The 24,305-nt window shown below is 34.2% G+C and overlaps 1 protein-coding gene across 3 annotated transcripts in view; it reads right to left on the bottom strand.

Moving 5' to 3' along the window:
• Positions 1-24,305, bottom strand: part of ZCWPW2 (zinc finger CW-type and PWWP domain containing 2) — a 173,026-nt gene that overhangs the window by 20,822 nt on the left and 127,899 nt on the right. For all 3 annotated transcript variants that reach the window (XM_034956013.3, XM_024928041.4, XM_055109590.2), the window contains exon 5: positions 11,041-11,087. In XM_034956013.3, the coding sequence (XP_034811904.2) occupies positions 11,041-11,087 (47 nt within the window). The remainder of the gene's footprint in view (positions 1-11,040; positions 11,088-24,305) is intronic.

Below are 24,305 nucleotides of genomic sequence, written 5' to 3'. Positions count from 1 at the left end.
AATAGAGTTCTGCATTCCTATGAGATTTGAACAATGTGAGAGACCAGTCCCTGGCAATAAGACTTATAAATATCTTGCTGTTCCCTGCACTCTCTTCTTCAGCCATGTGTAAGTTTACAATAAAGCACTGTGGATTTCTCTGCTTTGAGGGGCTTATCAAAGAGAACACTGGAGTGTGTATTCAAGCAGTGAGCTGAGACATGAGAGCACTTTCCCTAAAAATAGCAGTCGATCACCAGCCCACCTTAAACAAAAGGCATAAAAGGCCTTTGATTAACACTTACAATCCTGGCTGAGGATAGCAGTACCAGGAAACTTCAAGGAGCTCTATGATTTGGTGCTTCACTAATAATTTTTAAAGCCTTACATTTAATTTATTTTTTAGTGGTCTTTGACTATATATACCAGAGATAGACCATGAAAATCCAGGTATTTCTTTTTGTAATAGAACAGATTTCACTTATAATTATAAAGAGTTTAAGAATACTAAGGACTAATCCAGACAGGGTGTCCGGGGAGGGACGAACCCCATGGAAAGCAGAATTTGTGACACAGTTGCTTAGCTGATTGAATAAAGCCAGTAAATTAGATTATTTGACCTCTAATTGTAGACTTTTTGAAAATCCAAATCAGTTGAAACAATTCCTACTTGGGTACAGTTTTTTCCTAAAAACAACAGATATCTTAGCAAGGGGAATGCTGGGAGAACATACTGTTTTTAGGGAAGACTTTCTAGAATCTATGTGTTTCAATTAAATTCTAAAAAGCTGATGCAGAGAATATTCAGTGGTTATAGTATCCACATTATGCTATTTTTCTGGACAAAAGAATGAATGTCAAATGTTTCATTATTTGTTCTATAATTTTTCTCTATATCAGCTAGAATAGTAAGGATAACCAGCCTGATTATTCAACCCATGGATCATTGTCAAATGCTTTAAGCATTTACCTTCAGTGTAATGCATAAGAAGATCTCTCTCATACATGGGAATAGACAGACTCTCCACAATAGCATAACTAAAACATTTAAAAATTATTTTTAAAATGTTGTCTAGTATAGTAGAGTATAAGTTTAAGATGTATCTCTAATATAAATATTTCATGATACGGCAAATTATTTCTGGAACAAAGTGAAAGAATTATTGTTATTATTATCATTATTTGAGATAGGGACTCACTCCCGTCACCCAGGCTGGAGTGCAGTGGCGCAATCTTGGCTCACTGTAGCCTGAACTTCCCAGGCTCAGGGGATCCTCCCACCTCAGCCTCTTGAGTAGCTGGGACCACAGATGCACGCCACCACACCTGGCATAATTTTTGAATTTTTAGTAGAGAAAAAGTTTCACCATGTTACCCAGGCTTGTCTTGAATTCCCGGGCTCAAGCGATCCACCTGCCTCAGCCTTCCAAAGTGCAAGGATTATGGGCATGAGCCACCCTGCTTGGCAAAGTAAAGGTATTAACTATATAAACAAAAAGACAAATAGCATCTCAAAATCATTATAATTTTAAATAATTTTAGAAGTAGTAATTTATAGGTTTTTAAAGAAAGAAAATAGGTCTGTGTCATTTAACATAAATGAAAAGTCGAAAGACTTGTGGACAAAAGCCAAATGCTTATAAATTTGAAACCGTAGGCTTGAATTCTGCTATAAGCCAATTTTCTTTTCACTGACATTGTATTTTTTCCAGTGATATCTCTCCCCTTTGCAAGCAGAATAGTAGTGTAACTATTAGGCATAGAAAAATCACTTAATATAACTAGTGTAATTGCTACAATCTATAAAATACAAACTCATTATTCAAATTCCTATCTATATTATATCAATAACCTATTGATTGGTAATACTGGTTTTGGTTTTGATGGAATGGAGTGAAGATGATGATGGTGAGCAAGAAATATTCCAGACTTCAGAGGAAACTCAGATTCATTTTGTGTGGAGTCTGAAGTTGGAAACAGGACTTATGTGTCTCTGAATCAGAGAGAAAGGATTACATTTTCAATAAATATAATCAGCAAAATGCATTGAAGAAAATTGCATACCACAACCTTAGGTCCAAATAACAAAGGACAACATCTGGCAGCTGTTCACCATTTGATAACTGGTACTTGAGGAAGATTTTGTTTCTTAAAAAACGGCAGCCACATTTTGTGGAATCATATTTCTTGCTTTCAGGCTCAAAGTTAAAATATAGAATAGAAAACAGGGAGACTTATGGTTGAAAAGTTTCAAATTTTTAGAATCTGCAGCACCAGATTTTAAGTATCATCAAATTCAAATTCCAAGTAAATTAATCTCAACTGAATTTTTAAATGGGCATTATGTACAGAGAAAAATTAATACAAAACTAGTCATTATAAACAGTGACATTCAAAAAGGATACTTTTGTGTTTGCTTTTTAGTAATAAGGATGAAAACAAGTTTTAAACGACTAGAGAAAATCACAGATAGATAAACCTCAATTTTTGTTTACCAAAAACCAGATTTGCATAATTAAACTCTGAATTTTCTCAGACAAACCGCTCACTGCACTGGGAAAGAAACACTGGTTTAGGAAGGCATCACTATACCCCTCTCCACTTCTACTTTCTTAGAACAGCCCCTTACAACTGCAACCCTAGCGACAATAAGCAGCCCAGCAGCCCTGTGGATGGAAAAACTTCCCCTTATAGCTAGTTGCTAGCCAACATTTCTTACACTATTTGCCCTGTGAACTTGGGGAATAATGTGGTCTTCGCACTACAACATACTATTGTTTTCTCTCCAGGGGAGAAAAACAAATGAGTTTTCAACTCTGCTATACTCACCCTTGACACGCATTTACCCTGTACTTCTCAGCTCCTCCCACTCCCACTGGCCATTTTGTGAAAACCACAAGTAGGCAGTTTGGCTGAAGACAGATCCATGAAGCAAAAATCAAATACAAAAAAGGGTTAAGCAAATATATAAGTCTCAACATAGACTTTTTCTTTTTTAACTTAAGGAGCAAATACAATATTCTGCACCGGAAAATTGGTATTCTGAAGCAAGGGATTCTTTGCTTGCCTTCATAAATGGTGTATAAAAGGATTTGGAATCAGAGATTTATCTATTTTCTCTAATTGTAATATTTTACTACTAATTGTTATCCTATAGAACTCCTATAGACTTTAATTCAAGATAAAAGAGGTAAATCTTGCAATTTAATCAAGCAGGGTTAGTTATGAAGTTACTAAAGAGTATCTTGTTAAAATCACCCTCTGGAAGGGCGTTTTAATACTGCCCTGTAAGGAGGCAGTTTCCCTCTACAGATTTTGAGCATAGGGCAAATGAAATTAGTATGAAAAGAACTTTCTGGTGGGATGTGGGTGGCTCATGCCTGTAATCCCAGCACTACGGGAGGCCAAGGTGGGAGGATTATTTGAGCCCAGGAGTACCTTGTCTCTACAAAAAAAATACAAATATTAGCCAGGCATGGTGGTGCACACTTGTGGTCCCAGCTACTTGGGAGGCTGAGGCAGAAGGATCATTTGAGCCCAGGAGGTGAAGGCTTCAGTGATCCGTGTTCACGCCAGTGTATGCCAGCCTGGGCGACAGCCTTGTCTCAAAAAAAGAAAAATGAACTTTGTATGTTAAGATTTACACTGATGATTTAAAGTAATAAATGGATAAAATGGATAAAAATTTACATGAGGAAACTTTCTGGGTAAGGAAAATTCTTTATTTTGATTGGGGATGATAGTTTTATGAGTAAATATATTTAAGAAAAATTTATCAAACTATACACTTAAGATCTCTGCATTTCACTGTGTTTAAATTTTACTTCAATAAAAAAATAAATTATGAAAAAGTTGAGTCAAGTTGGCTAAATAAAATTTATAGGAGGTCGTCGTTGAGGACTGTGCCCCTGCACTAGGCTCCAATAATCCAAACCAAACTAGAATGGAGTCACTTGCACTAGGTGTCATGTAATCAAACTGAACTGAGACATAAGCCAGTCTTCCAAAAACCAGGAGATTTCACAGCAACCAATAACAAGGGTCCCAGTCAATCTGAGCTGGCATAATAAGAAAGTCTCTTCTGCTTTAAGCCACACAAGGAGAGTAACTTGAAGTAACCTGATGTTAACCAATCTCATTTTTTGCACAATGCTGTTTCCTTCTTCCTGCTGGAGCTGCCTTACAAAAGCTGATCATTCTGCTAATCCCAGCAGAGCACCCTTCTATTTCATAGATAAGATGCTGCCAGATTCATGAATCGCTAATAAAAGTCAATTAGATCTTTAAACTCAACTTGTTGAAAATTTCTTCTCTGAAAACTGAAAGAAAACTATAGTAATAGTACTGAAAATGGCAAAATGGTGATGGAATACCTGAATGATTCAAGTCTGGGGGCCACTGGCCTATGGAAAGGTGAATGATGCCCACAAAGTAGAATACAAAAGGAAATTAAATGGGTTTTGAAGCCTGACTGCAACTCTTCCCAAGGGGTTCTGCTCCTTGCTATTCTTTTCTGAGATTTCTCTCTGCCTAGGGCTAGAACCCAGCAGTAGGAATCTGCTATAATATATTTATCTTCTGGGAAGGATGCATATAAAGCCAAATAAATTAAGTGAGTTGCAGTACATGAATTCCATATTAATAGCAAGCTTAGCAATTACCACAAATATCCAGACATCTAGTCATAAAATGTAAGCAACTTATCCTGTTAATTGGGCTAATGAAAATTTTCTGCTTGTTATGAAAATTTTTTGTAATAACTTTGGAGAGAAATACTTTTTATCAGAAAACATAATAGCTGAAATTCCTCATATCGAAATGTATAAATCAAGAAAATGGTCCTTAATTTTGTTGTTCAAATAGTAAGTTAAATTATTGGCATTAATAAGTGTTAGGGAAAAAGATACACATAATTTCTGTAGGTAAACAAAAAATTAAAAAACAGATCCTTTTCCAGTTGGTAATAATATCTGGGATAGAGTTAATTAGAAATATGTAAAATTCTCTATTGAAAAAACTAAATAAAAATGGATAGAGAACCAAACTATGTTTCTACATGGATGCATGTAGTATTATAAACATGAAATTTTTCCCTAAATTAGTACATAGATTTATTTTACTTCGTATCATAGAAACAACAACAAATTATGATGTAAACTGGCAACAACATCTTTATTATACTAATACCTGTCAATGACAATTATGGCATTTGCAAGCACTGATGGTGAGAGCACTTCAACATAATCCTTCTACTGGGAATTGTCCTTAAAAAAACAATTCCACGAATAGGGTAGGAGAGGAAGCTATACTGATAAAGCTTTTCATCAGTGTTACCAATAACAATAGAAGAAAGGTTAAGTGAATTGTGAAACATATTTTATATTAATAAAAGAGCAGTCTTTTAAAGCATGTCAAAAAAACACTGAAATCCCCAAAAGAGACAATTTTACTATATAAATACAGAAAAGGAACAAAACATTTAAAAGGAAAATCAGAAAATGTTTGTAACATATCAACAAATTATTAATAACTAATAAGTGTCTATGCCTACAAATCAATCAGAAAAAATATAAGCCTAAGAAAAAATGGGTAAGGGTATAATTAGGCAATTTTCAGAAGAAAACCCAGGCAATACCATTTAGGAAATAGGCATGGGCAAAGACTTCATGACTAAAACACCAAAAGCAATGGCAATAAAAGCCAAAATTGACAAATGGGATCTAATTAAACTAAAGAGCTCTGCACAGCAAAAGAAACTATCATCAGAGTGAACAGGCAACCTACAGAATGGGAGAAATTTCTTGCAATCCATCCATCTGACAAAGGGCTAATATCCAGAATCTACAAGGAACTTAAACAAATTTACAAGAAAAAACCAAACAACCACATCAAAAAGTGGTCGAAGGATATGGACAGACACTTCTCAAAAGAAGACATTTATGTGGCCAACAAACATATGAAAAAAAGCTCATCATCACTGGTCATTAGAGAAATGCAAATCAAAACCACAATGAGATACCATCTCACACCAGTTAGAATGGTGATCATTAAAAATTCAGGAAACAACAGATGCTGGAGAGGATATGGAGAAATAGGAACGCTTTTACACTGTTGGTGGGAGTATAAATTAGTTCAACCACTGTGGAAGACAGTGTGGTGATTCCGCAAGGATTTAGAACCAGAAATAACATTTGGTCCAGCAATCCCAGTACTGGGTATATACCCAAAGGATTATAAATCATGCTACTATAAAGACACATGACACGTATGTTTATTGCAGCACTGTTCACAATAGCAAAGACTTGCAACCAATCCAAATGCCCATCAATGATAGAATGGATAAAGAAAATGTGGCACATATACACCATGGAATACTATGCAGCCATAAAAAAGGATGAGTTCATGTCCTTTGCAGGGACATGGATGAAGCTGGAAACCATCATTCTCAGCAAACTAACACAGGAACAGAAAACCAAACACCACATGTTCTCACTCATAAATGGGAGTTGAAAAATGAACACATGGACACAGGGAAGGGAACATGACACACTGGGGCCTGTTGGGGGGTGGCTGGCTAGGGGAGGGATAGCATTAGGAGAAATACCTAATGTAGATGACGGGTTGATGGGTGCAGCAAACCACCATGGCACGTGTATACCTATGTAACAAACCTGCACGTTCTGCACATGTATCATAGAACTTAAAGTATAATAAAAAAAAAGTTATAGCTAATCCTAACTGTCTAATAGAACTATGATACTATTGTAAGTCTGAGAATTTAAAATTTTCTTAAATCCTTACTTCCTATGTCATTCTAAGGAGAAATTTGGAAGAAAAGTACTAGCATTTATTAACCACCTATTATAGTAACTATATGTTATTATAATTGCTTTGTATATTAACGTCTATAAAAATCATACAGGGTAATTATTATCGCTGCCAATTTAGAGAGATCTGATTAAATGAGGCTAAAAGATGTTTAGGTTAACTTTCCAAAGGTGACACAACAACGAAGTAGCAGAACTAGCTCTTGCAGACAGAGTTGTCTCAATTATAAGTTTGTATTCTTCCACCACAGTACGCTGTTTCCTGAATACACACACACACATACACACACACACACGTATATATGTATATAAATATATATACATACATGTACATATCTATTCAAACATCTTTCAAAATCTATTACAGGTAACACCATCAGCTGGGTACACTATTGTTTTTTAGTCCTTATTTTATTATTTATCTTAGGCCCACTTGACTCAGATATTTATTATATCTATTAATTCTGGCCTGCACAAGTATTATGATATTCTACAGATACTTAACGAGCTGTTGTAAATATCTTATAGTTCATGGGATATTAGAGTAGGAAGGGACTTACAGAATCTAGACCCACTCCTTTTTATCAAGTGGAACTCAGAGAGATTAGTGTGACTTACTCAGAGTCTCTTTCATTCAGACTGCTGCCAGTGGGGCAGAGGTGATCAGGCAGGTGCATGTGTACTACACACCTCTATCACACATGGCTGAAGAGCTAAAAAAGGGAGCTAAGTGAAGGGCAGAAGCTTGTAGATAGAAGTCTCATACTTGACCCCAGGAATGCCAATCAAAATAGGCACTTAGGAATAGTATTGAAGATGGCAACACTCTTATATCTTGGTTCAAAGAGGTGGCAACAACTGATACTACAACTCAGCACAGGCCAACGCATAACTTTAACAACTTATTCCTCAAGGTCCACTCCTGATTCAAGGGAAGCAGGGAAACACTGTGAGTAGCTTTGATCCATCAATTCTTCTTTGGGATCTATCCTATAGAAATAATAGTACCAGCATTTAAGGATATATATCCAAGGATGTTTACTAAGTCATTTCTTATAGAAGCACCACACCACACCAGGAATTTGAAAACATCTACATATTCATCAATATATGACTGGTCAATAAAACTTTGATACATCTACTATGGTATGCTATGCAGAATGTTAAAAACAGGTCTATATTTGTTAATCTAAGTATTTAAATCTATAGAGTAACATATATAATAAGATCTCATTGTAAAAAATAAAACAATCACAAAACATTTATACGTATATACATATTTGTTTATATAAATATATAAATATTATCTCTGGTTCACAAGTGAAGAAAGCAGGCATAGGGATGTTGACCACTGCCAAAAACACAATGCAAAAATGGACGATAAAAAAGTAAATAATTGATTCTAGAGCCTCTCACCCTGGGTTGAAAATCTTAACAGTTTGTATTTTGTTTATTTCTATAAATACTTATGTATTATATAAATAATGTATTATATAATGTATATAAATACTCTGTATTACATAAATAATGTATTATATAATGTATATAAGTACTTACGTATTTATATAAATAAACAAAATACAAACTACTAAAATTTTCAACCCAGGATGAGGGGCTCTAGAAGCAATTACTTACTTTCTATCATCCATCTTTGCATTGTGTTTTTGGCAGTGGTCAACATCCCTATGCCTGTTTTCTTCACTTGTGAACCAGAGATAGTATTGAATATGCCCCATAATTGCTGTTGGAATAAAATGAAACAACATGTATGTAGTGCCTGGCACTTAGTAATTACCTAATATATTTTGCCATTATCTTTTGCTTTCATACCAACAGCTTTCTTTTATACATCTATAATATTTTATATAAAACAGTGCTGTCTTTAAAAATATTGTGTTCAATATCCATAAAACCAAACTGTAAAGAAAAATAAAAGCTACCTTACTAAGTGAAATTAACATTCAAATCTTAATGAGGCTACCTTGTCAATATTTTAATAGGAACTAAGAAAAACTAATTAAGATTAAATAAAAATATCTAAAAGTTCCATGTGGCTAGAGTAAGTTCCTTAACTTCTCTAACCACAAATGACCTTCTTTATAAAACAATGATAATAATGTCTGCCTTGTTTTCCCCTCGGGGTCTGAAGTGAAAGACAATGTTTGTGGAAATGTTTTACAATCTTGCTAGCAACACTAAAAATATTTCTAAATGTTTATTTTTAAAAATTCAGTGAAATCAATGCATTTCATGTATCTCTATTAATTTAGTAAGTAATATTTAGTTTTAAGACAAAAGCCATCTCAAATTTCCTGTTACATATCTGTAAATTCCTTCCACGGTTTCTCAGTAACTACACTTTTACCTTTTATGGCTAAATATATAGTTGAAAATGTTCCAAAGTGTTCAGTAAAATAGTCAATAATTTTGAGAACCATTTAATTTGTCTATTCTATGTCAGTTTGCCTCTCTATAACAAGCCTTCTCATTCCTTGGCTTTTAGCCTAACATGCTGTGTTTCAGTATTATTTTGTATTAACTCAATATAAAATTATATTTGTAGTTTGTCGAGTCCAGCAGAACATCCAAAATTATTCCAAATGTTGGACAGTTGTTTTACACAGCCCTGTTCCATGCATCTCAGAATATCTAGTGTCTCTAATCCTTGCCTAATAAAACACCTTGTATTCTCCAAAATTGCTATAACCCACAGCATCTCCAAAAATTTCTAAAATGTCCCCTAAGACAGTATCTCTCAAACTATCTGTGGTAAAGGATCAGTTTTTTCCCCAGTCTATCCGAGATCTATACTTTTATTAAATAAAATAAAAATAAGTTACTAGAGAAAAAATTAAATAAAAAGCAAAGACATATTAAAAAATACAAGCTCCATTTTATACTATTAGATTCAACAGACAAAAAAAATTCTATCAAATTACTATACAAGTTCATAAATGATTACTCTTACTTTCTGTACATATCTCATTGCAGACCAACAAATAGTTTAAAGGTCAGATCTGGCCCATGGCACTGAGCCTGAGAATAGTATTGCCTTTGTTAAGAACAACTGGTACAGATAAAAGCAATATATAGAAACACTAGTTACTATCTTTATAGTCTTTGATTCTAAATACCATTTAGCAAAGATTGAAATAAACCTATCCACATTAACAATACTGCACTACTTCACATATTCCTGTCTAAATCTCCAGATGAACACACAAGACCTATATCCTTTCTTTTATAAAGGGCAACCTTGTTTTCTATGATACTGGATTCCTCTCTGCAAAGGAGCTGAACATTATTCAGCCAGTGAAAACCCAAGATTCCTATATTTATAAGCCAAAAAGCAAAAAGATAAAACAAAACCTGATTTTAGAAGGACTCATAAAATGTACAAAGAATACAAACATGATGCTCATCCTTTGCCTAATCATCTATAGATACATGCCCAACATCCTTTTCTGTTCCTTGAGGTTACACTTGACCTTCCCTTGATCCGCTCTGCCTCACCACTCAACACGGGAAATCTCACCATAGGCTTTTCATTCTATCATAATTCCTTTTATTGTGGCACTAGTATATGTCCACAAGTATTTGTTTTATGCACCAACTCTTTCTCTTTGTTTAGTGGTAAGAACATCATCTCTTGAGGAGAATGTCAAGGTTCATCCTATCTCAACCAAGTTTTTGACAGTAAGTAGAGTTAAACAACTCTCTGAATGCAATATTCAAAATAATGTATTAAATTGTAATAATTCTTTAAAAATGCTGTTGACAATTTTCATTTAAAAAATTCCAGGTTCAGAAAATTCATTAAGATGGCTGATATTGTTCTCTACTTAAGTTTAAGGTAGACACCACGTTGAGCCGTAAATTCTACTTAAATTTTCTATGAGATTGTGTATACACATTAGAGTAATATAGTATATAAAAATATTTTAGTATATGAGTATGTATATGAAATATAATTTAAGTAAAAACACTCATTTACTTGTTTACTTATAGTTCTCTATTGTTCTAATTTCTGACAGTCCGATAACATTAATATAAGTAACCATAAATATTAATTTCCTAGTATTAACCTAAGAAAGGAAACATACTGAAGTAACATTCAGAAGAAAAAATGGATTGTATGTCATTGTTTGTTTTTAAATAATATAATTTTCTTTAAAGAATAGTGTTAAATGAAATTTGAAGTTTGTATATTTTATATAATAAAACACAATCTTACCCTTTTCTTGACCAGTGCAGCAACTTTGTCATGTGTTTCGGATTTATCTGTAAGACAATGAAACATGGCTGCTTCAAAAAAGTGCCTATGTTACTGTTCAAATAAATACTGAATTACACAATTCGAATTTTCTACTTTCTCATTACTATTATAACAGTATTTTGTTCCCGTTGTCCCTTTAATTAATATGCTAGTAAACTGAGCTGCCCATTGTTTAGTAGAGCAATGCAATCCAAAAGTAATAATATGAACATTTTTATACTTATTTGGCAAATCTCCTCTCTTAAAGTTGGTTAGTTGGATGTCCTCAAGTTGGTGTCTAGTATATCTTATTTCTAGGTTCTGAGGAGCTTGTGTGCTCTGGAGTATATAGGATCTAGAACTGAATCCCAGCTGCCTCCATTTTCATATCTATCTATTATATGCTGGACATGGGACAAGGACTTTATATAGATATCTTATTTAATTCTCATTATAACCTTGTAAAGTACGCAGTCCCTCCTCACTTCACAGCTGAGATAAATAATGTACCCTGCCTGAGGTCATGCAGCTTGGCCAGAACCATCTGATCGCAAGCCTCTAATTTTTCCAGAATGTCTGCCGTCTCCATTTGGGACCACTGAGCTGCCAACAGTGCCTCAGAGAAAGATTCAGCAAGAATGGAAACTACTAGTACATTTTCTCATTATACCACTCCTAAATTTAGTACATTTTCTCATTATACCACTCCTAAAAACAGAATAATTAGTAATGAAATAGTTCATAAAAAACTATCCCAGGATATTATTTTGAGATGTGCTAAAGTATGTATGTGTGTATATGTATCTATTGGTTACAACTGTTGTCATAAAATATAGAAACTCAGAGGAACAGGTTACTATATTCATGCCTACAACCTGGTGGTTACATGTAAACTATCCTCTTTCCTATATCCAGCTGTATATTTAAGATGATCCCTCTTTCTGGAACACCCTTTCTCTCCACTAATGAATGTATAAGGTTATGTGCTACTACAGATATTCCTCTGATTAGGATAAAACTCCACCTCTTTTGCAAAATCATAGTCATATAAAGCCATGAAACTTTCTTCCTTGTATTATGGTTAGTTATGAACATGTCTAAGTATTCTGTGAAACTAGAATATTCCTCAAAAGCAGGGACCATATTTTATATGCAGTAAGTGTTCAATATTACTTATAATTAAAAATGTATATGTATTTCATCCAAAATCTCATATGAATCTGAAATATACATTTTACCTTAACAAATTAATGTAATTTATTAATTAAAATAAACTGATCATTTACTTGGTATCAGCTACTATATTAGTATAAGATATAAAACAATGTATATGCTCTTAGACTCTCTTTATTGATAAACCAGGGGTAATAATTATTTTTCTTAAACTTTTAGTTTCAGGGGTACATGTACAGGTTTGCTATATAGCATAGTACCCGACAGGTAGTTTTTCAATCCTCACCCTCTTTCCACCCTCCACCCTCACGAAGGCCCCAGTGCCTATTGTTTCCTTCTTTGTGACCACGTGTACTCAATGTTTAGTTCTCACTTATAAGTGACAACATGCAGCACTTGATTGTCCGTTCCTACATTATCTTGCTTAGGATAATGGCCTCCAGTCCCAAACATGTTGCTGAAAGGACATTATTTTGTTCTTTTACATGACTACATAGTATTCCATAGTGAATATGTACCATATTTTCTTTATCCAGTCTACAATTGATGGGCATCTAAGTTAATTCCATGTCTTTGCTATTGAAAATAGTGCTGCAATGAACATATGTGTGCATGTATCTTCATGGTAGAATGATTTATATTTCTTTGGGTATAGATCCCAAAAATGGGATTGCTGGGTCAAATGATGGTTCTGTTTTAAGTTCTTTGAAAAATTGCCAAACTGCTTTACACAGTCACTGAACTAAATTACATTACCACAAGTAGTATATAGCCTTCCCTTTTCTCTGCAACCTCGCCAGTATTTGTTATTTTTTGACTTTTTATTAATAAGCATTCTGACTGGTGTGAGATAGTATCTCATTATGGTTTTGATTTGCATTTCTCTAATGGCCAGTGATGTTGGGCATTTTTTCATATGCTCATTAGCCACATATATGTCTTCTTTTGAAAAGTGTCTGTTCATGTCCTTTTCCCACTTTTTAATGGGGTTATTTTTTGCTTATTATAAATGCTGGACATCAGACTTTTTCAGATGCAGAGTTTGCGAATATTTTCTCCCATTCTGTAGGCTATTTACTCTGTTGATAGTTTCCTTTGTTGTACAAAAGCTCTTTCATTTAATTAGGTCCAGGAGTAAAAATGATTACCTCACTAGAATATTGTGAGATTTAAATAATATAATCTACTTAATTAAAACTCCTAAAACAATGTCTGAAGATAACAGATAATCAACAAATATTCACTTCCATTTTAGCTAATAGACATGGGGTGTGTGTGTGTGTGTGTATGTGCGCGTGTGTGTGTGAAAGAGAGAGAAAGAAAGAGAGATCTTGATCTTTGGAATACTAGGAAAAACACTTTAGTGATTATATATTTCACTATTGTATCATCTTTTTAGGTGACTCCACCATTCTTCTATCTAAATAATTATTTTCATCTTTTTAACATAGTTGGAAATAATTGATGAGTAATAATAAAATAGCAGCGTGTTTCAAGAAATAGGAAAAAATAAGATCACTAAAATCTCATAGTATATTTTGGGATTAATCATGTGTAAAGGGCCCAGTAGAACCTTATGGTAATTACAAGATGGAATAAGTTTTGTTGTATCTTTAAAAAAAAGTAAATTTACTCTTTGTTCTTTTGAAAACCTCTAATAAGGATAAAAGTCATGATGAAATATCAATCATTAAAAATAGTTAAAATTAAACAAAAAGAAACTCAAAAACTAAAATTGGAGTCTATGTATCTGGATGGTATAGAGAGAGTTAACCAAAATGGATGTTTGCTATGTTTCCTGTCAAAATATACCTCATTCTTATGTAAATTTTCTAACAAGGCAATAAATTGGGAACAGAAATATGTGAACTGTTGTTCAAGGAGCTTTTTATGTTCAAAAGTTATAAAAACCATCTTCCAATAAAAGTAGAGTATCTTGGGGAGTATCAACAACCACGTTGATTTTCAAATGCCAAAGGAAAATTCTTATGTAATACTTAAAACATTATGATCAGTAGTAATTTCTTTACTAATAATAACAGTAGGTCTATGTTCAACTTTAGCAAAAATTAACAACTTCCTAAAAGCTAAATTTTCTCTTGTGAGAAAGATTTAATTTCCTTCCTTCAGAAATCTCTGCATGTAGGGACTCTCATCATAAAGAGTGAAAAGCAGTTAACAGGAAATATAGATGTGGATAATGAAAAGGGCCTTCACTCCTCCTTTGAGCTATATCCAAGTCATATTTTTAAAGTGCAAAAGAGGAGCTGCAGGTAGTAAATGAAAATGTTCTAAATGAGTAGAGGTGGTTTTGACTCATGACCCAGAACAGATGTTATTGATTTTTTACTTACAACCATATTAGGGAGAAATACAAATATTAACATAATTCAATGATTTATCTTATTTCAATAATTTTTTTAAACCTTGTGTATTCATGGACTCAAAAAATTGTCAGTTTTTGTTTGTTTAAATGTGATAGCTGAGAGCATTTTCGTAAAAACATAGAGGACAGTCCAGTTTCTGGTCTGGCATGTAAGGAGATTAGAAGTCCCCACTAGTGTCCAACAACATGTACAAAGGTGAGCAAAATGAAAAATGAACAACTCTTCTTAGATCCTTTGGAGAAGTGAGGTTACAGGGCAAACTGATGTCCCCAAATTTGGAGAAAAAGACAGGTAAATACAGAGAATCACAACCAACCTGAGCAGGGTGGAAACTAGTTATAGGGGTAGGAAAACCTGAACTTTAATTGACAAATTGCTAGAAGCTCTGTGGGAACAAGCCTGAGACAAAAACTCCAGGGGGACCTAGTCATGGTGGGAGGGACACCCTTTTATTGAGTTTTACGTGTAGGAGCTCTACCAGGTTCTCACAGAGAAGATTAGGGAAATATCTCCTGGCTTCCATCAGGGGGAGGAGAAAAGTAACCATTTTGAAATAATATGTCAGACCATTCTGTACTTCTTAGCAAGGCCTGCCCTGAGGAGAAACTATTTTACCAGAGCCTAACCTATTGAGGGATTTTCAAAGCCTAACCCCAGCCTGACCTGGGGGAAGCAAAATACTCAACTCCAGCCCCCTCTAGCCATCCTTTACTACCTATGTAGGTGAAGAAAAAAAAGGGGGGTTGGAGGAAAGCCCTTATGAAGTTTACAGTCTAGGACTGAGACTTTATCATAGGAACATAGAATGCTTTCTCTCCCCCTCATGTCTTACCACTGCACTGCTAAACTATCATGATTGCAGTTATTTTACCCAGAACATCATGCCCACCTTTCAATAAAAATTTATAAGCATACTAAAAGGCAAAAAAGAAAATTTGAAGAGACAGAGCAAGCAGCAGGACCAGATCAAGATATGGCAGAGATGATGGGATTATCAGCTCATGAATTTAAAACAACTATGACTAATATGCTAAAAGCTACAGTGTTAAAAGTAGACAATATGCAATAACAGATAGGTAACGTAAGCAAAGAAATGAGAATTCTAAGGAAGATTCACAAGAAATGGTTGAGAGCAAAAGTAATGTAACATAAATGAAGAATGTGTTTGATGCGCTTATCAGTAGACTCGACATGGCTGAGAAAACAATCTTTGAGCTTCACGATATATCAATAAAAACCACCAAAACTAAAAAACTGAAAAAGAGAAAAGACTGAAAAAAATAATATAACAGAATATACAAGAACTGTGGGACAACTAGAAAAGTGTGACATACATGTAATAGGCATACCAGAATGAAAAGAGATACAGGAACAAAAAAAAATTTCACACAATAATAACTGATAATTTCCCCCAAATTAATATCAGATGCCAAACCATATATCCAGAAGCTCAGGAAACACTAAGTAATATAAATGCCAAAAATCTACATATCATATTCAAACTTCAGAAAATAAAAGATTAAAAATAAAATCTTGAAAGAAGTCAGAGAAAAAAAAACTTACCAATAGAAAAGATAAAAATTACATCCAACTTTTCCTCAAAAACCATGCAATCGATAAAAGAGTAGAACAAAATAAGGTGTTGACAAAATAACACAGCCATCTAGAAATCTACACTCTGAAATTACCTTTTTTTTTTTTCTTTTGAGATAGGGTCTCACTCTGTACTCAGGTCAGAGTGCAGTAGCACAATCATGGCTCACTGCAGCCTCGACCTCCCAGGCTCAAGCGATCCTCCCACTCAGTCTCCTGCATAGCTGGGACTACAGATGAATACCTGGCTAAGTTTTGAATTTTTTATAGAGACGGAATCTCACCGTGTTGCCCAGGCTGGTCTCCAACTCTGGGCTCAAGTGATCCTCTTGTCTCAGCCTCCCAAAGTGCTGGGATTGCAGGCCTGAGCCACAGTGCATGGCCTGTGAAACTATTTTTCAAAAGTGAAGGAGAAATAAAGACTTTCCCAGGCAAAGAAAAAGAAATGGAGGCATTTGTTGCCAATAGAACTGCCTTCCAAGAAACACTAAAAGAAGTTCTTCCAAGAGAAGAAAAATAATATAGGTTAGAAATTCAGATCTACACAAAGACAAGAAGAGCACTGAAAACTGAATAAGTAAAGGTAAAGTAAAAACTTTTTACTTTTCTTATTCTTAATTGATCTAATAGATGTTTGTTTAAAATAATCATGATACACTTAATTATGTATACTTATGCATACATCTTATGTGTGTGTGTGCATATATGCTTATATATAAGTAAAATGAATGATAGCAATGATACCAGGGATGAGAAGGCATAGTCTGTCATTATAAGATATTTGTACTATTCCTGAAACAGGATAATTATTTGTAAGTGGGATTTGAATTAGTTGTAAATGTATATTGCAAACTCTAGGGCAACCACCAAAAAAAGTTTTTAAAAAAGTATAACTGATAATTGGTATGCTAAGAGGGAAGAAAATGGAATTATTTAAAATCTCAAAATCACAAAGACAGAAAAAGAGTGAAAGACAAAAACAGTAACAAAGAAAAAGGGCACCACTTTAAAAAGTTTTAAAAAAGTATAATTGATAATTGATATGTCAAGAGGGAAGAAAATGGAATTATATAAAATCTAAAAATCACAAAGACAGAAAAAGAGTGAAAGACAAAAACAGTAACAAAGAAAAAGGGCAATAAATAGAAAATAATAACAAATATGACAACTATTAATCCATGATATTAAAAATAATCATTTTAAACATTAATGGCCTAGATGGATGAATTAAAAGAAAAAATATATCATGCTAACCCTAATGAAAAGGAAGTAGGAGGGGTTATATTAATTTGAAACAGAGCAGACTTCAGAGCAAGTTTAGTTATCAAAAATAAAGAGGGTCATACATAATAATAAAGAGGTCAATACTCCAAGAAGACTTGCAACCTTTAATATACATGCACCTAACAACAGAGCATCAAAATATGAGAGGCAAAAACTGATGGAACTGCAGAGAGAAATAAATAAATCTACTATTATAGCTAGAGGCTTCAACAGCCCTCTATCAGAAATGAACAAATCCAGCAAAAAGACACAGTTGCACTCAAAAGCACCATCAATCAACTGGATATATTTGACATCTGTAATCTACTTCATCCAACAACAGCAGAATACATATCCTTCTTATGCCCACATGAAACACTCAGAAAAAAAGACCACATCCTGGGCCATAAAAAATACCTTAACACATTTAAAAGAATAGATATAATACAATGTCTTCTCACAGACTAAAATGGAATTAAGCCAGAAACTGGTAACAGAGAGATAGGTGGAAATCCAAAATACTTGGAGATTAAGGAACACACTTCTAAGTAACACATAGATCAAAGAAAAAAAAAACTCAAGAAAAATTTTAAAATATTTTGAACTCAATGAAAATGAAAGTGCAACTTATCAATCATGGGATGCAGCAAAAGCAATGTTCAGAGGAAAATTTATAGCATTGAATTCATCTATTAGAAAAGAAAAAAGCTCTAAAATCAATAATCTAAGCTTCTACTTTGGAAACTAGAAGAAAAAGAACAGGCTAAATCCAAAGTAAGCAGAAGAAAAAATATAAAAGAGCAGAAATCAATGAAATTGAAGACAGTGGACAGAGAAAAATCAATACAACCATAAGCTAGCTCTTTGAAAGATCAGTAAAATTGAGACTCTAGAGAGGAAGGAAGGCAGGCAGGCAAGAAGGAAGGAAGACAGGACAGAAGGAAGACAGGAAGGCAGGCAGGAAGGAAGGAAAGAAGGAAGAAAGGAAGGGAAGAAGGGAGGGAGGGAGACAGGAAGGAAGGAGGAAAGGGAGAGAGGCAGGCAGGCACAAATTACTAATATTAGAAATGAAAGAGGTAGACATTATAACAAATCCATGGACATTAAAAGAAAATAAAGGAACATTATGAACAACTCTATGCCCACAAATTTTATAACCTAGATGAAATGGATCAATTTCTTGAAAGAGACACTCTGCTAAAATTTTTGCAAAAAGAAACAGGCAATCTGAATAGGCCTACAATTATTAAAGAAATTGAATCAATATAATAACCTTCCCAAACAAAAAGCAGCAAGCCCAGATGGGTTCACTGGTGAATGCTATCAAACATATAGGAAGAAATTATGCCAATTCTCCGTAACCTTTTCCAGAAGATATAAGCAGAGAAAGTACTTCCTAACTCATTCAATGCAAGGTAGTTCAAAAATTGGAAACCAATTAATGTAATCAATCAATCACATCAACAGCATAAAGAAGAAAAATCACATGACCATGTAAGCAGATCACAGAAAAGCGTATGAAAAAAAAACCTCAGGAACAAGGAGGACGGGAACTTCCTCAGCTTCATAAAGAGCATTTACAAAATATCTAAAGCTAATATCATATTTAATGGTAACAAACTAGAAGCTGTCATGCTAAGATGAAGAACAAGTCAAGGGTTTTCTCCCTCACCACTCTTCTCAATATTGTACTGGAATGCCTAGATAACGCAGTAAGACAATAAATGAAAATAAAAGATATACACATTTGGAAAGAAGAAATAAAACTCTCGCTGCACATGATATGATTGTCTATGTAGTAAATCCAAAAGAATAGACCAAAAAAACCCTGTAATTAATAATAGATTATAGCAAGGTTGCAGGATACAAGGTTAATATCCAAAAATAAATAGATTTCTGACATACTAGTACCAAACAAGTAGAATTTGAAATGAAAACACATTAGAATTTACATTGGCAAACCTCAAAGTGAATTAGTTAAGCATAAATCTAAAAAGAAATACAAGATCTAAATGAGAAAAACTACCAAACTCTGATAAAATAAATCAAAAAAGAACTAAATAAACTTGAAGATATTCCACATTCATGGATAAGAAGACTCAATATTGTCAAGATGTCAGTTCTTCCCAACTTGATATATAAATTCAATATAATCCCAATAAAAATGCTAGCAAGTTATTTTGTGAAATCAACAAACTGATTCTAAAATTTTTGTGGAAAGGCAAAGACCCAGAATAGCCAACCCAATATGGAAGGAGAAGAACAATGCTGGAGAACTGACACTACTCAACTTGAAGACTTACTATGAAACTGCAGTAATCAATACAGTGTGGTATTGGCAAAAGAACAGACAAATAGATCAACAGAACAGAATAAAGAACCCAGAAATAGACCCACATAAATATAGTCAATAGATATTTGATAAAGGAGCAAAGGTGATACAATGGAGTAGACAGTCTTTTCAACCAGTGGTGCAGGAACAACTGGACATCCACACACACAAAAAGTAAATTTAGACACTGATCTTACACCTTTCACAAAAAGGAACTCACAATGAATCATAGGGCAAAATGCAAAATTATAAAACTCCTAGAAGATAAAAGAGAAAACCTAGATGACCTCATGTATGGCAATAACATTTAGATACAACACCAAAGGCAAGGTCCATGAAAGAAATAATTGATAAACTAGACTTCATTAAAATTTAAAATGTCTGCTCTGCCAAAGATTCTGTCAAGAGAATAGAAAAGATAAGCCACATATTGGGAGCAAGTATTTGCAGAAGACCTATAAAAGAGCGACATCTAAAATATACAAAGAACTCTTAAAACCTCTGCAGCAAAAAAATGAACAATCCGATTGAAAAATGAGCAAAATATCTCAGAAAACAACTCACCAAAGAAGATAGAAAGGTGGCAAATAAGTATATGAAAGGATGTTCAACATCATATGTCATTAGGAAATTGTAAATTAAAACACTTATGAGGTGCCACTACACACCTACTAGAGTGGCCAAAACCCAAAACACTGACACCACCAAATATTAATGAGGATGTGGAGCAACAGGAACTCTCATTCATTGCTGGTGGGAATGCAAAATGGTGCAGTCATTTTGGAAGACAGTTTGGTAGTTTCTTTAAAATTTGAACATATCTCACCATATGATCAGCAATTGTGTTCCTTGGTATTTATCAAAAGAAGTTGAAAACATCTGTCCAGACAAAAACCTGCACATATATGTTTACAGCAGCTTTATTCATAGTTGCCAAAATTTAAAAGCAACCAAGATGTCCTTTCATAGGTGAATGATTTTAAAAAATCACGGCACATACAGACAATGGGTATTATTCAGCACTAATTTAAAAAAGATCTATCAAGCCATGCAAATACACGGAAGAAACTTAAATGCATATTACTAAGAGAAAGAAACCAATCTGAAAGGGTGACATATCATATGATTCTAACCATATGACATTCTGGAAAAGCCAAAACTATGGAGACAGATAACAAAAATCAGTAGTTGCCAGGGAATAAGGGGGAGGTAGAAACAAACAGCTGGAACACAAAGGATTTTTAGAGCAGTGAAACTACTCTATATGATACTATAATGGTGGATACAGGTCATTATACATTTCTCCAGACACACAAAATGCATAACAGCAAGAGTAAACCCTAATGTAAACTAAGGACTTTGGGTGACAATGACGTGTCAGTGTAGGTTCATGAATTGTAACAAATAGATGTCATGGTATGGGATGTTGACAGTCGGGGAGGTTGTGTGTTTAGGGATTGTGAGGAGGAGATATATGGGAACTCTCTGTACTTTCCACTCAATCTTCTGTGAACTTAAAACTGCTCTAAAAAATCAAGTCAATTTTTTTACAACATAAATAATTCTGGAAAAAAGTGAGAAATAAGGACATCGATTCCAAAATGTAGAACATGTAAGAAAGTCTTAATCTTATAAAATCCTAAAGCTGAATTATAAAGAGATTATATGGATAATGGTCTATTTATTTTTAGAAGTATAATTAAAATGAATGTTTCTATATAAGATAAAAAAATTTTCTAGCCCCAGCAGAATTACTTAGTTACGGTAGTAGTTATTACAACAAAAACAGTGCAACTAAATTATGAGGGTGAGACTGTTATAATCTGATTGGGTCCATATTTACATATATTTAAAGATCCTGCATATTTCAACAATGAGAGAGTTGCATCAGATAAAATACTGTACCAATATCTGCATGGTAGGAAGACTATAGGCTAAATACTGGGGTAATTTATTTCTAGGTTGGAAAAAGAAATTGTTAGGTGAAGAAACCTTTAAAGTTGCTGGGTTAAAAAGTGGATTGCTGCTAAGTTATTCACCTTTGGTGAAATATCTAAACAGTGGCTACTTATCTTTCAAAACTACTTTTGAATACAGAAAGAAGCTGAATACTTTACCAGAATCTACACTGGATGCTAAGCAGACACAAGGATTACATGACTATTTTGGAGATAGTGAAGAGTGAATTGTGAACCTGTTACTGCAAAGACTAAACTCCTGGAATTCTGAAGTCCTGAAAGTTCATGCCCCTCCATTTTGACTACTTAAGAGGCAAAATGAAAGCTGTTAGGCATATGGCTCTCAAGAACTAGGCTGAATTACATAAAACTCTGCTTGTAAAAATAATCAGACTTTCAGCAAGAAAATGAGCTATTGCTGCAAAACCAATCAGAAATAATCCTTCTTCAGAGTCTCCGGACAGGCAAGAATGTCAAAGGACCCACCGCTAATTGAGAGAGCAAGTCTACTCCTGGTGAGAAATAGATACAAGTTTAAAAAGTAAATGACTATATTACTTAAAGCTATTAATGTTCAAAAAATTAAATGTCTAAAGGCTTTTGTGATTAAGAGAAATGTATAGTCTGTGCAAGGCATAAAACTGTATTTGTGACAATACAGTGAGTTCAACCTTTATTGCTAATAAACAGAGACATTATATTTTCAGCACAGGAATAAAATCGCATTTGTAATAATAAATGTCTCTTCTCCTGGTCTCAGAGTAAACCTGAGTAGTGTACTTGTCATTCATTTTCCACTCTTTTCAAACCTACTTATTTGCTTTAAATCCTAAACTTAGGTGGTTGGGTTGAAATTTAAATTTTTTCTCAAATAAAATCTTTTCACATATACATTTTTTGTAAATATAAATTGAAGTTTTCCAAAGGAGAAAAAAAAATCATTGCTACTTGAAAATTCAGTCAGCATCAAAGTCCGGATCCTTCTATCCATAGAGTAATCTGTTTAGAACTTAAAGTAATAAAGACAAAAAGGGGCTTGTAAAATATAAAATGATTATAATCACTAAGCAGAAAACAATTTAAACATATTTAAGTTTAATAAAAACTATCTCACACCTGTGATCCCAGCACTTTGGGAGGCTGAGGTGGGTGGATCACCTGAGGTCAGGAGTTGGAGACCAGTCTGGCCAATATGGTGAAACCTCGTCTCTACTAAAATACAAAAATTAGCTGGGCGTGGTGGCGGGCACCTGTAATCCCAGCTACTCAGAAGGCTGAGGCAGGAGAATTGCTAGAACCCAGGAGGCAGAGGTTGCGGTGAGCCAAGATCGCGCCACTGCACTCCAGCCTGGGCAACAGAGCGAGACTCCATCTAAATAAATAAATAAATAAAAGTTATCATTTTATGTGGCAATCATCTTCTTTTTAGAGTTAAAAATGTGTCACATCCATAGATCAATGGAACAGAATAAAGAACTCAGAAATAACGCCACATACCTACAACTATCTGATCTTCAATAAATCTGACAAAAACAAGCAATGGGAAGTTCAAGACCAGCCTGGCCAACATGGTGAAACCCCATCTCTACCAAAGATACAAAAAATTAGCCGGGTATGGTGGCATGTGCCTGTAATCCCAACTACTCGGGAGGCTGAGACAGGAGAATCGTTTGAACCTGGGAGGTGGAGCTTGCAGTGAGCTGAGATCGCGCCATTGCACTCCAGCCTGGGCAAGAGGGCAAGACTCTGTCTCAAAAAAAAAAAAAAAAAAAAAATGAGGAAAGGATTCCCTACTTAATAAATGGTACTGGGAGAACTGGCTAGCCATATGCAGAAAATTGAAACTGGACCCTGCCCCACTTCCTTATACCATATACAAAAATTAACTGAAGATGGATTCAAGACTTAAATGTAAAACCTAAAACTATAAAAACCCTGGAAGACAACTCAGGCAATACCATTCAGGACATAGGCATGGGCAAAGATTTCACAATGAAGACACCAAAAGCAATTACAACACAGCAAAAACTGACAAATGGGATCTAATTAAACCAAAGAGCACAGCAATAGAAACTATCAACAGAGTGAGCAGAGAACTTACTGACTGGAAGAAAATTTTTGCAATCTATGCATCTGACAAAGGTCTAATATCCACCATCTGACAAAGGTCTAATATCCACCATCTATAGGGAACTTAAACAAGTTCACAAGAAAAAAAAAAAACCATTAAAAAGTGGGCAAAGGACACAGACAATTTTCAAAAGAAGACATATATGCAGCCAACCTACATATGAAAAATAGTTCAACATCACTGATCATTAGAGAAATGCAAATCAAAACCATGAGATACTATCTCATACTAGTCAGAATGGCTGCTATTAAAAAGTCAAAAAATAGCAGATGGTGGTGAGGTTGAGGAGAAATAGGAATGCTTATACACTGTTGGTAGGAGTGTAAATTAGTTCAACCATTGTGGAAGACAGTGTGGTGATCGCTCAAAGACCTAGGGGCAGAAATATCATTCAACCCAGCAATCTC

The sequence above is a fragment of the Pan paniscus genome, chromosome 2, assembly GCF_029289425.2.
Source record: "Pan paniscus chromosome 2, NHGRI_mPanPan1-v2.0_pri, whole genome shotgun sequence".
NCBI lineage: Eukaryota > Metazoa > Chordata > Mammalia > Primates > Hominidae > Pan > Pan paniscus.
Note: the sequence above shows the minus strand (reverse complement) of the source record. Positions and strands in the feature narration are given on the sequence as shown.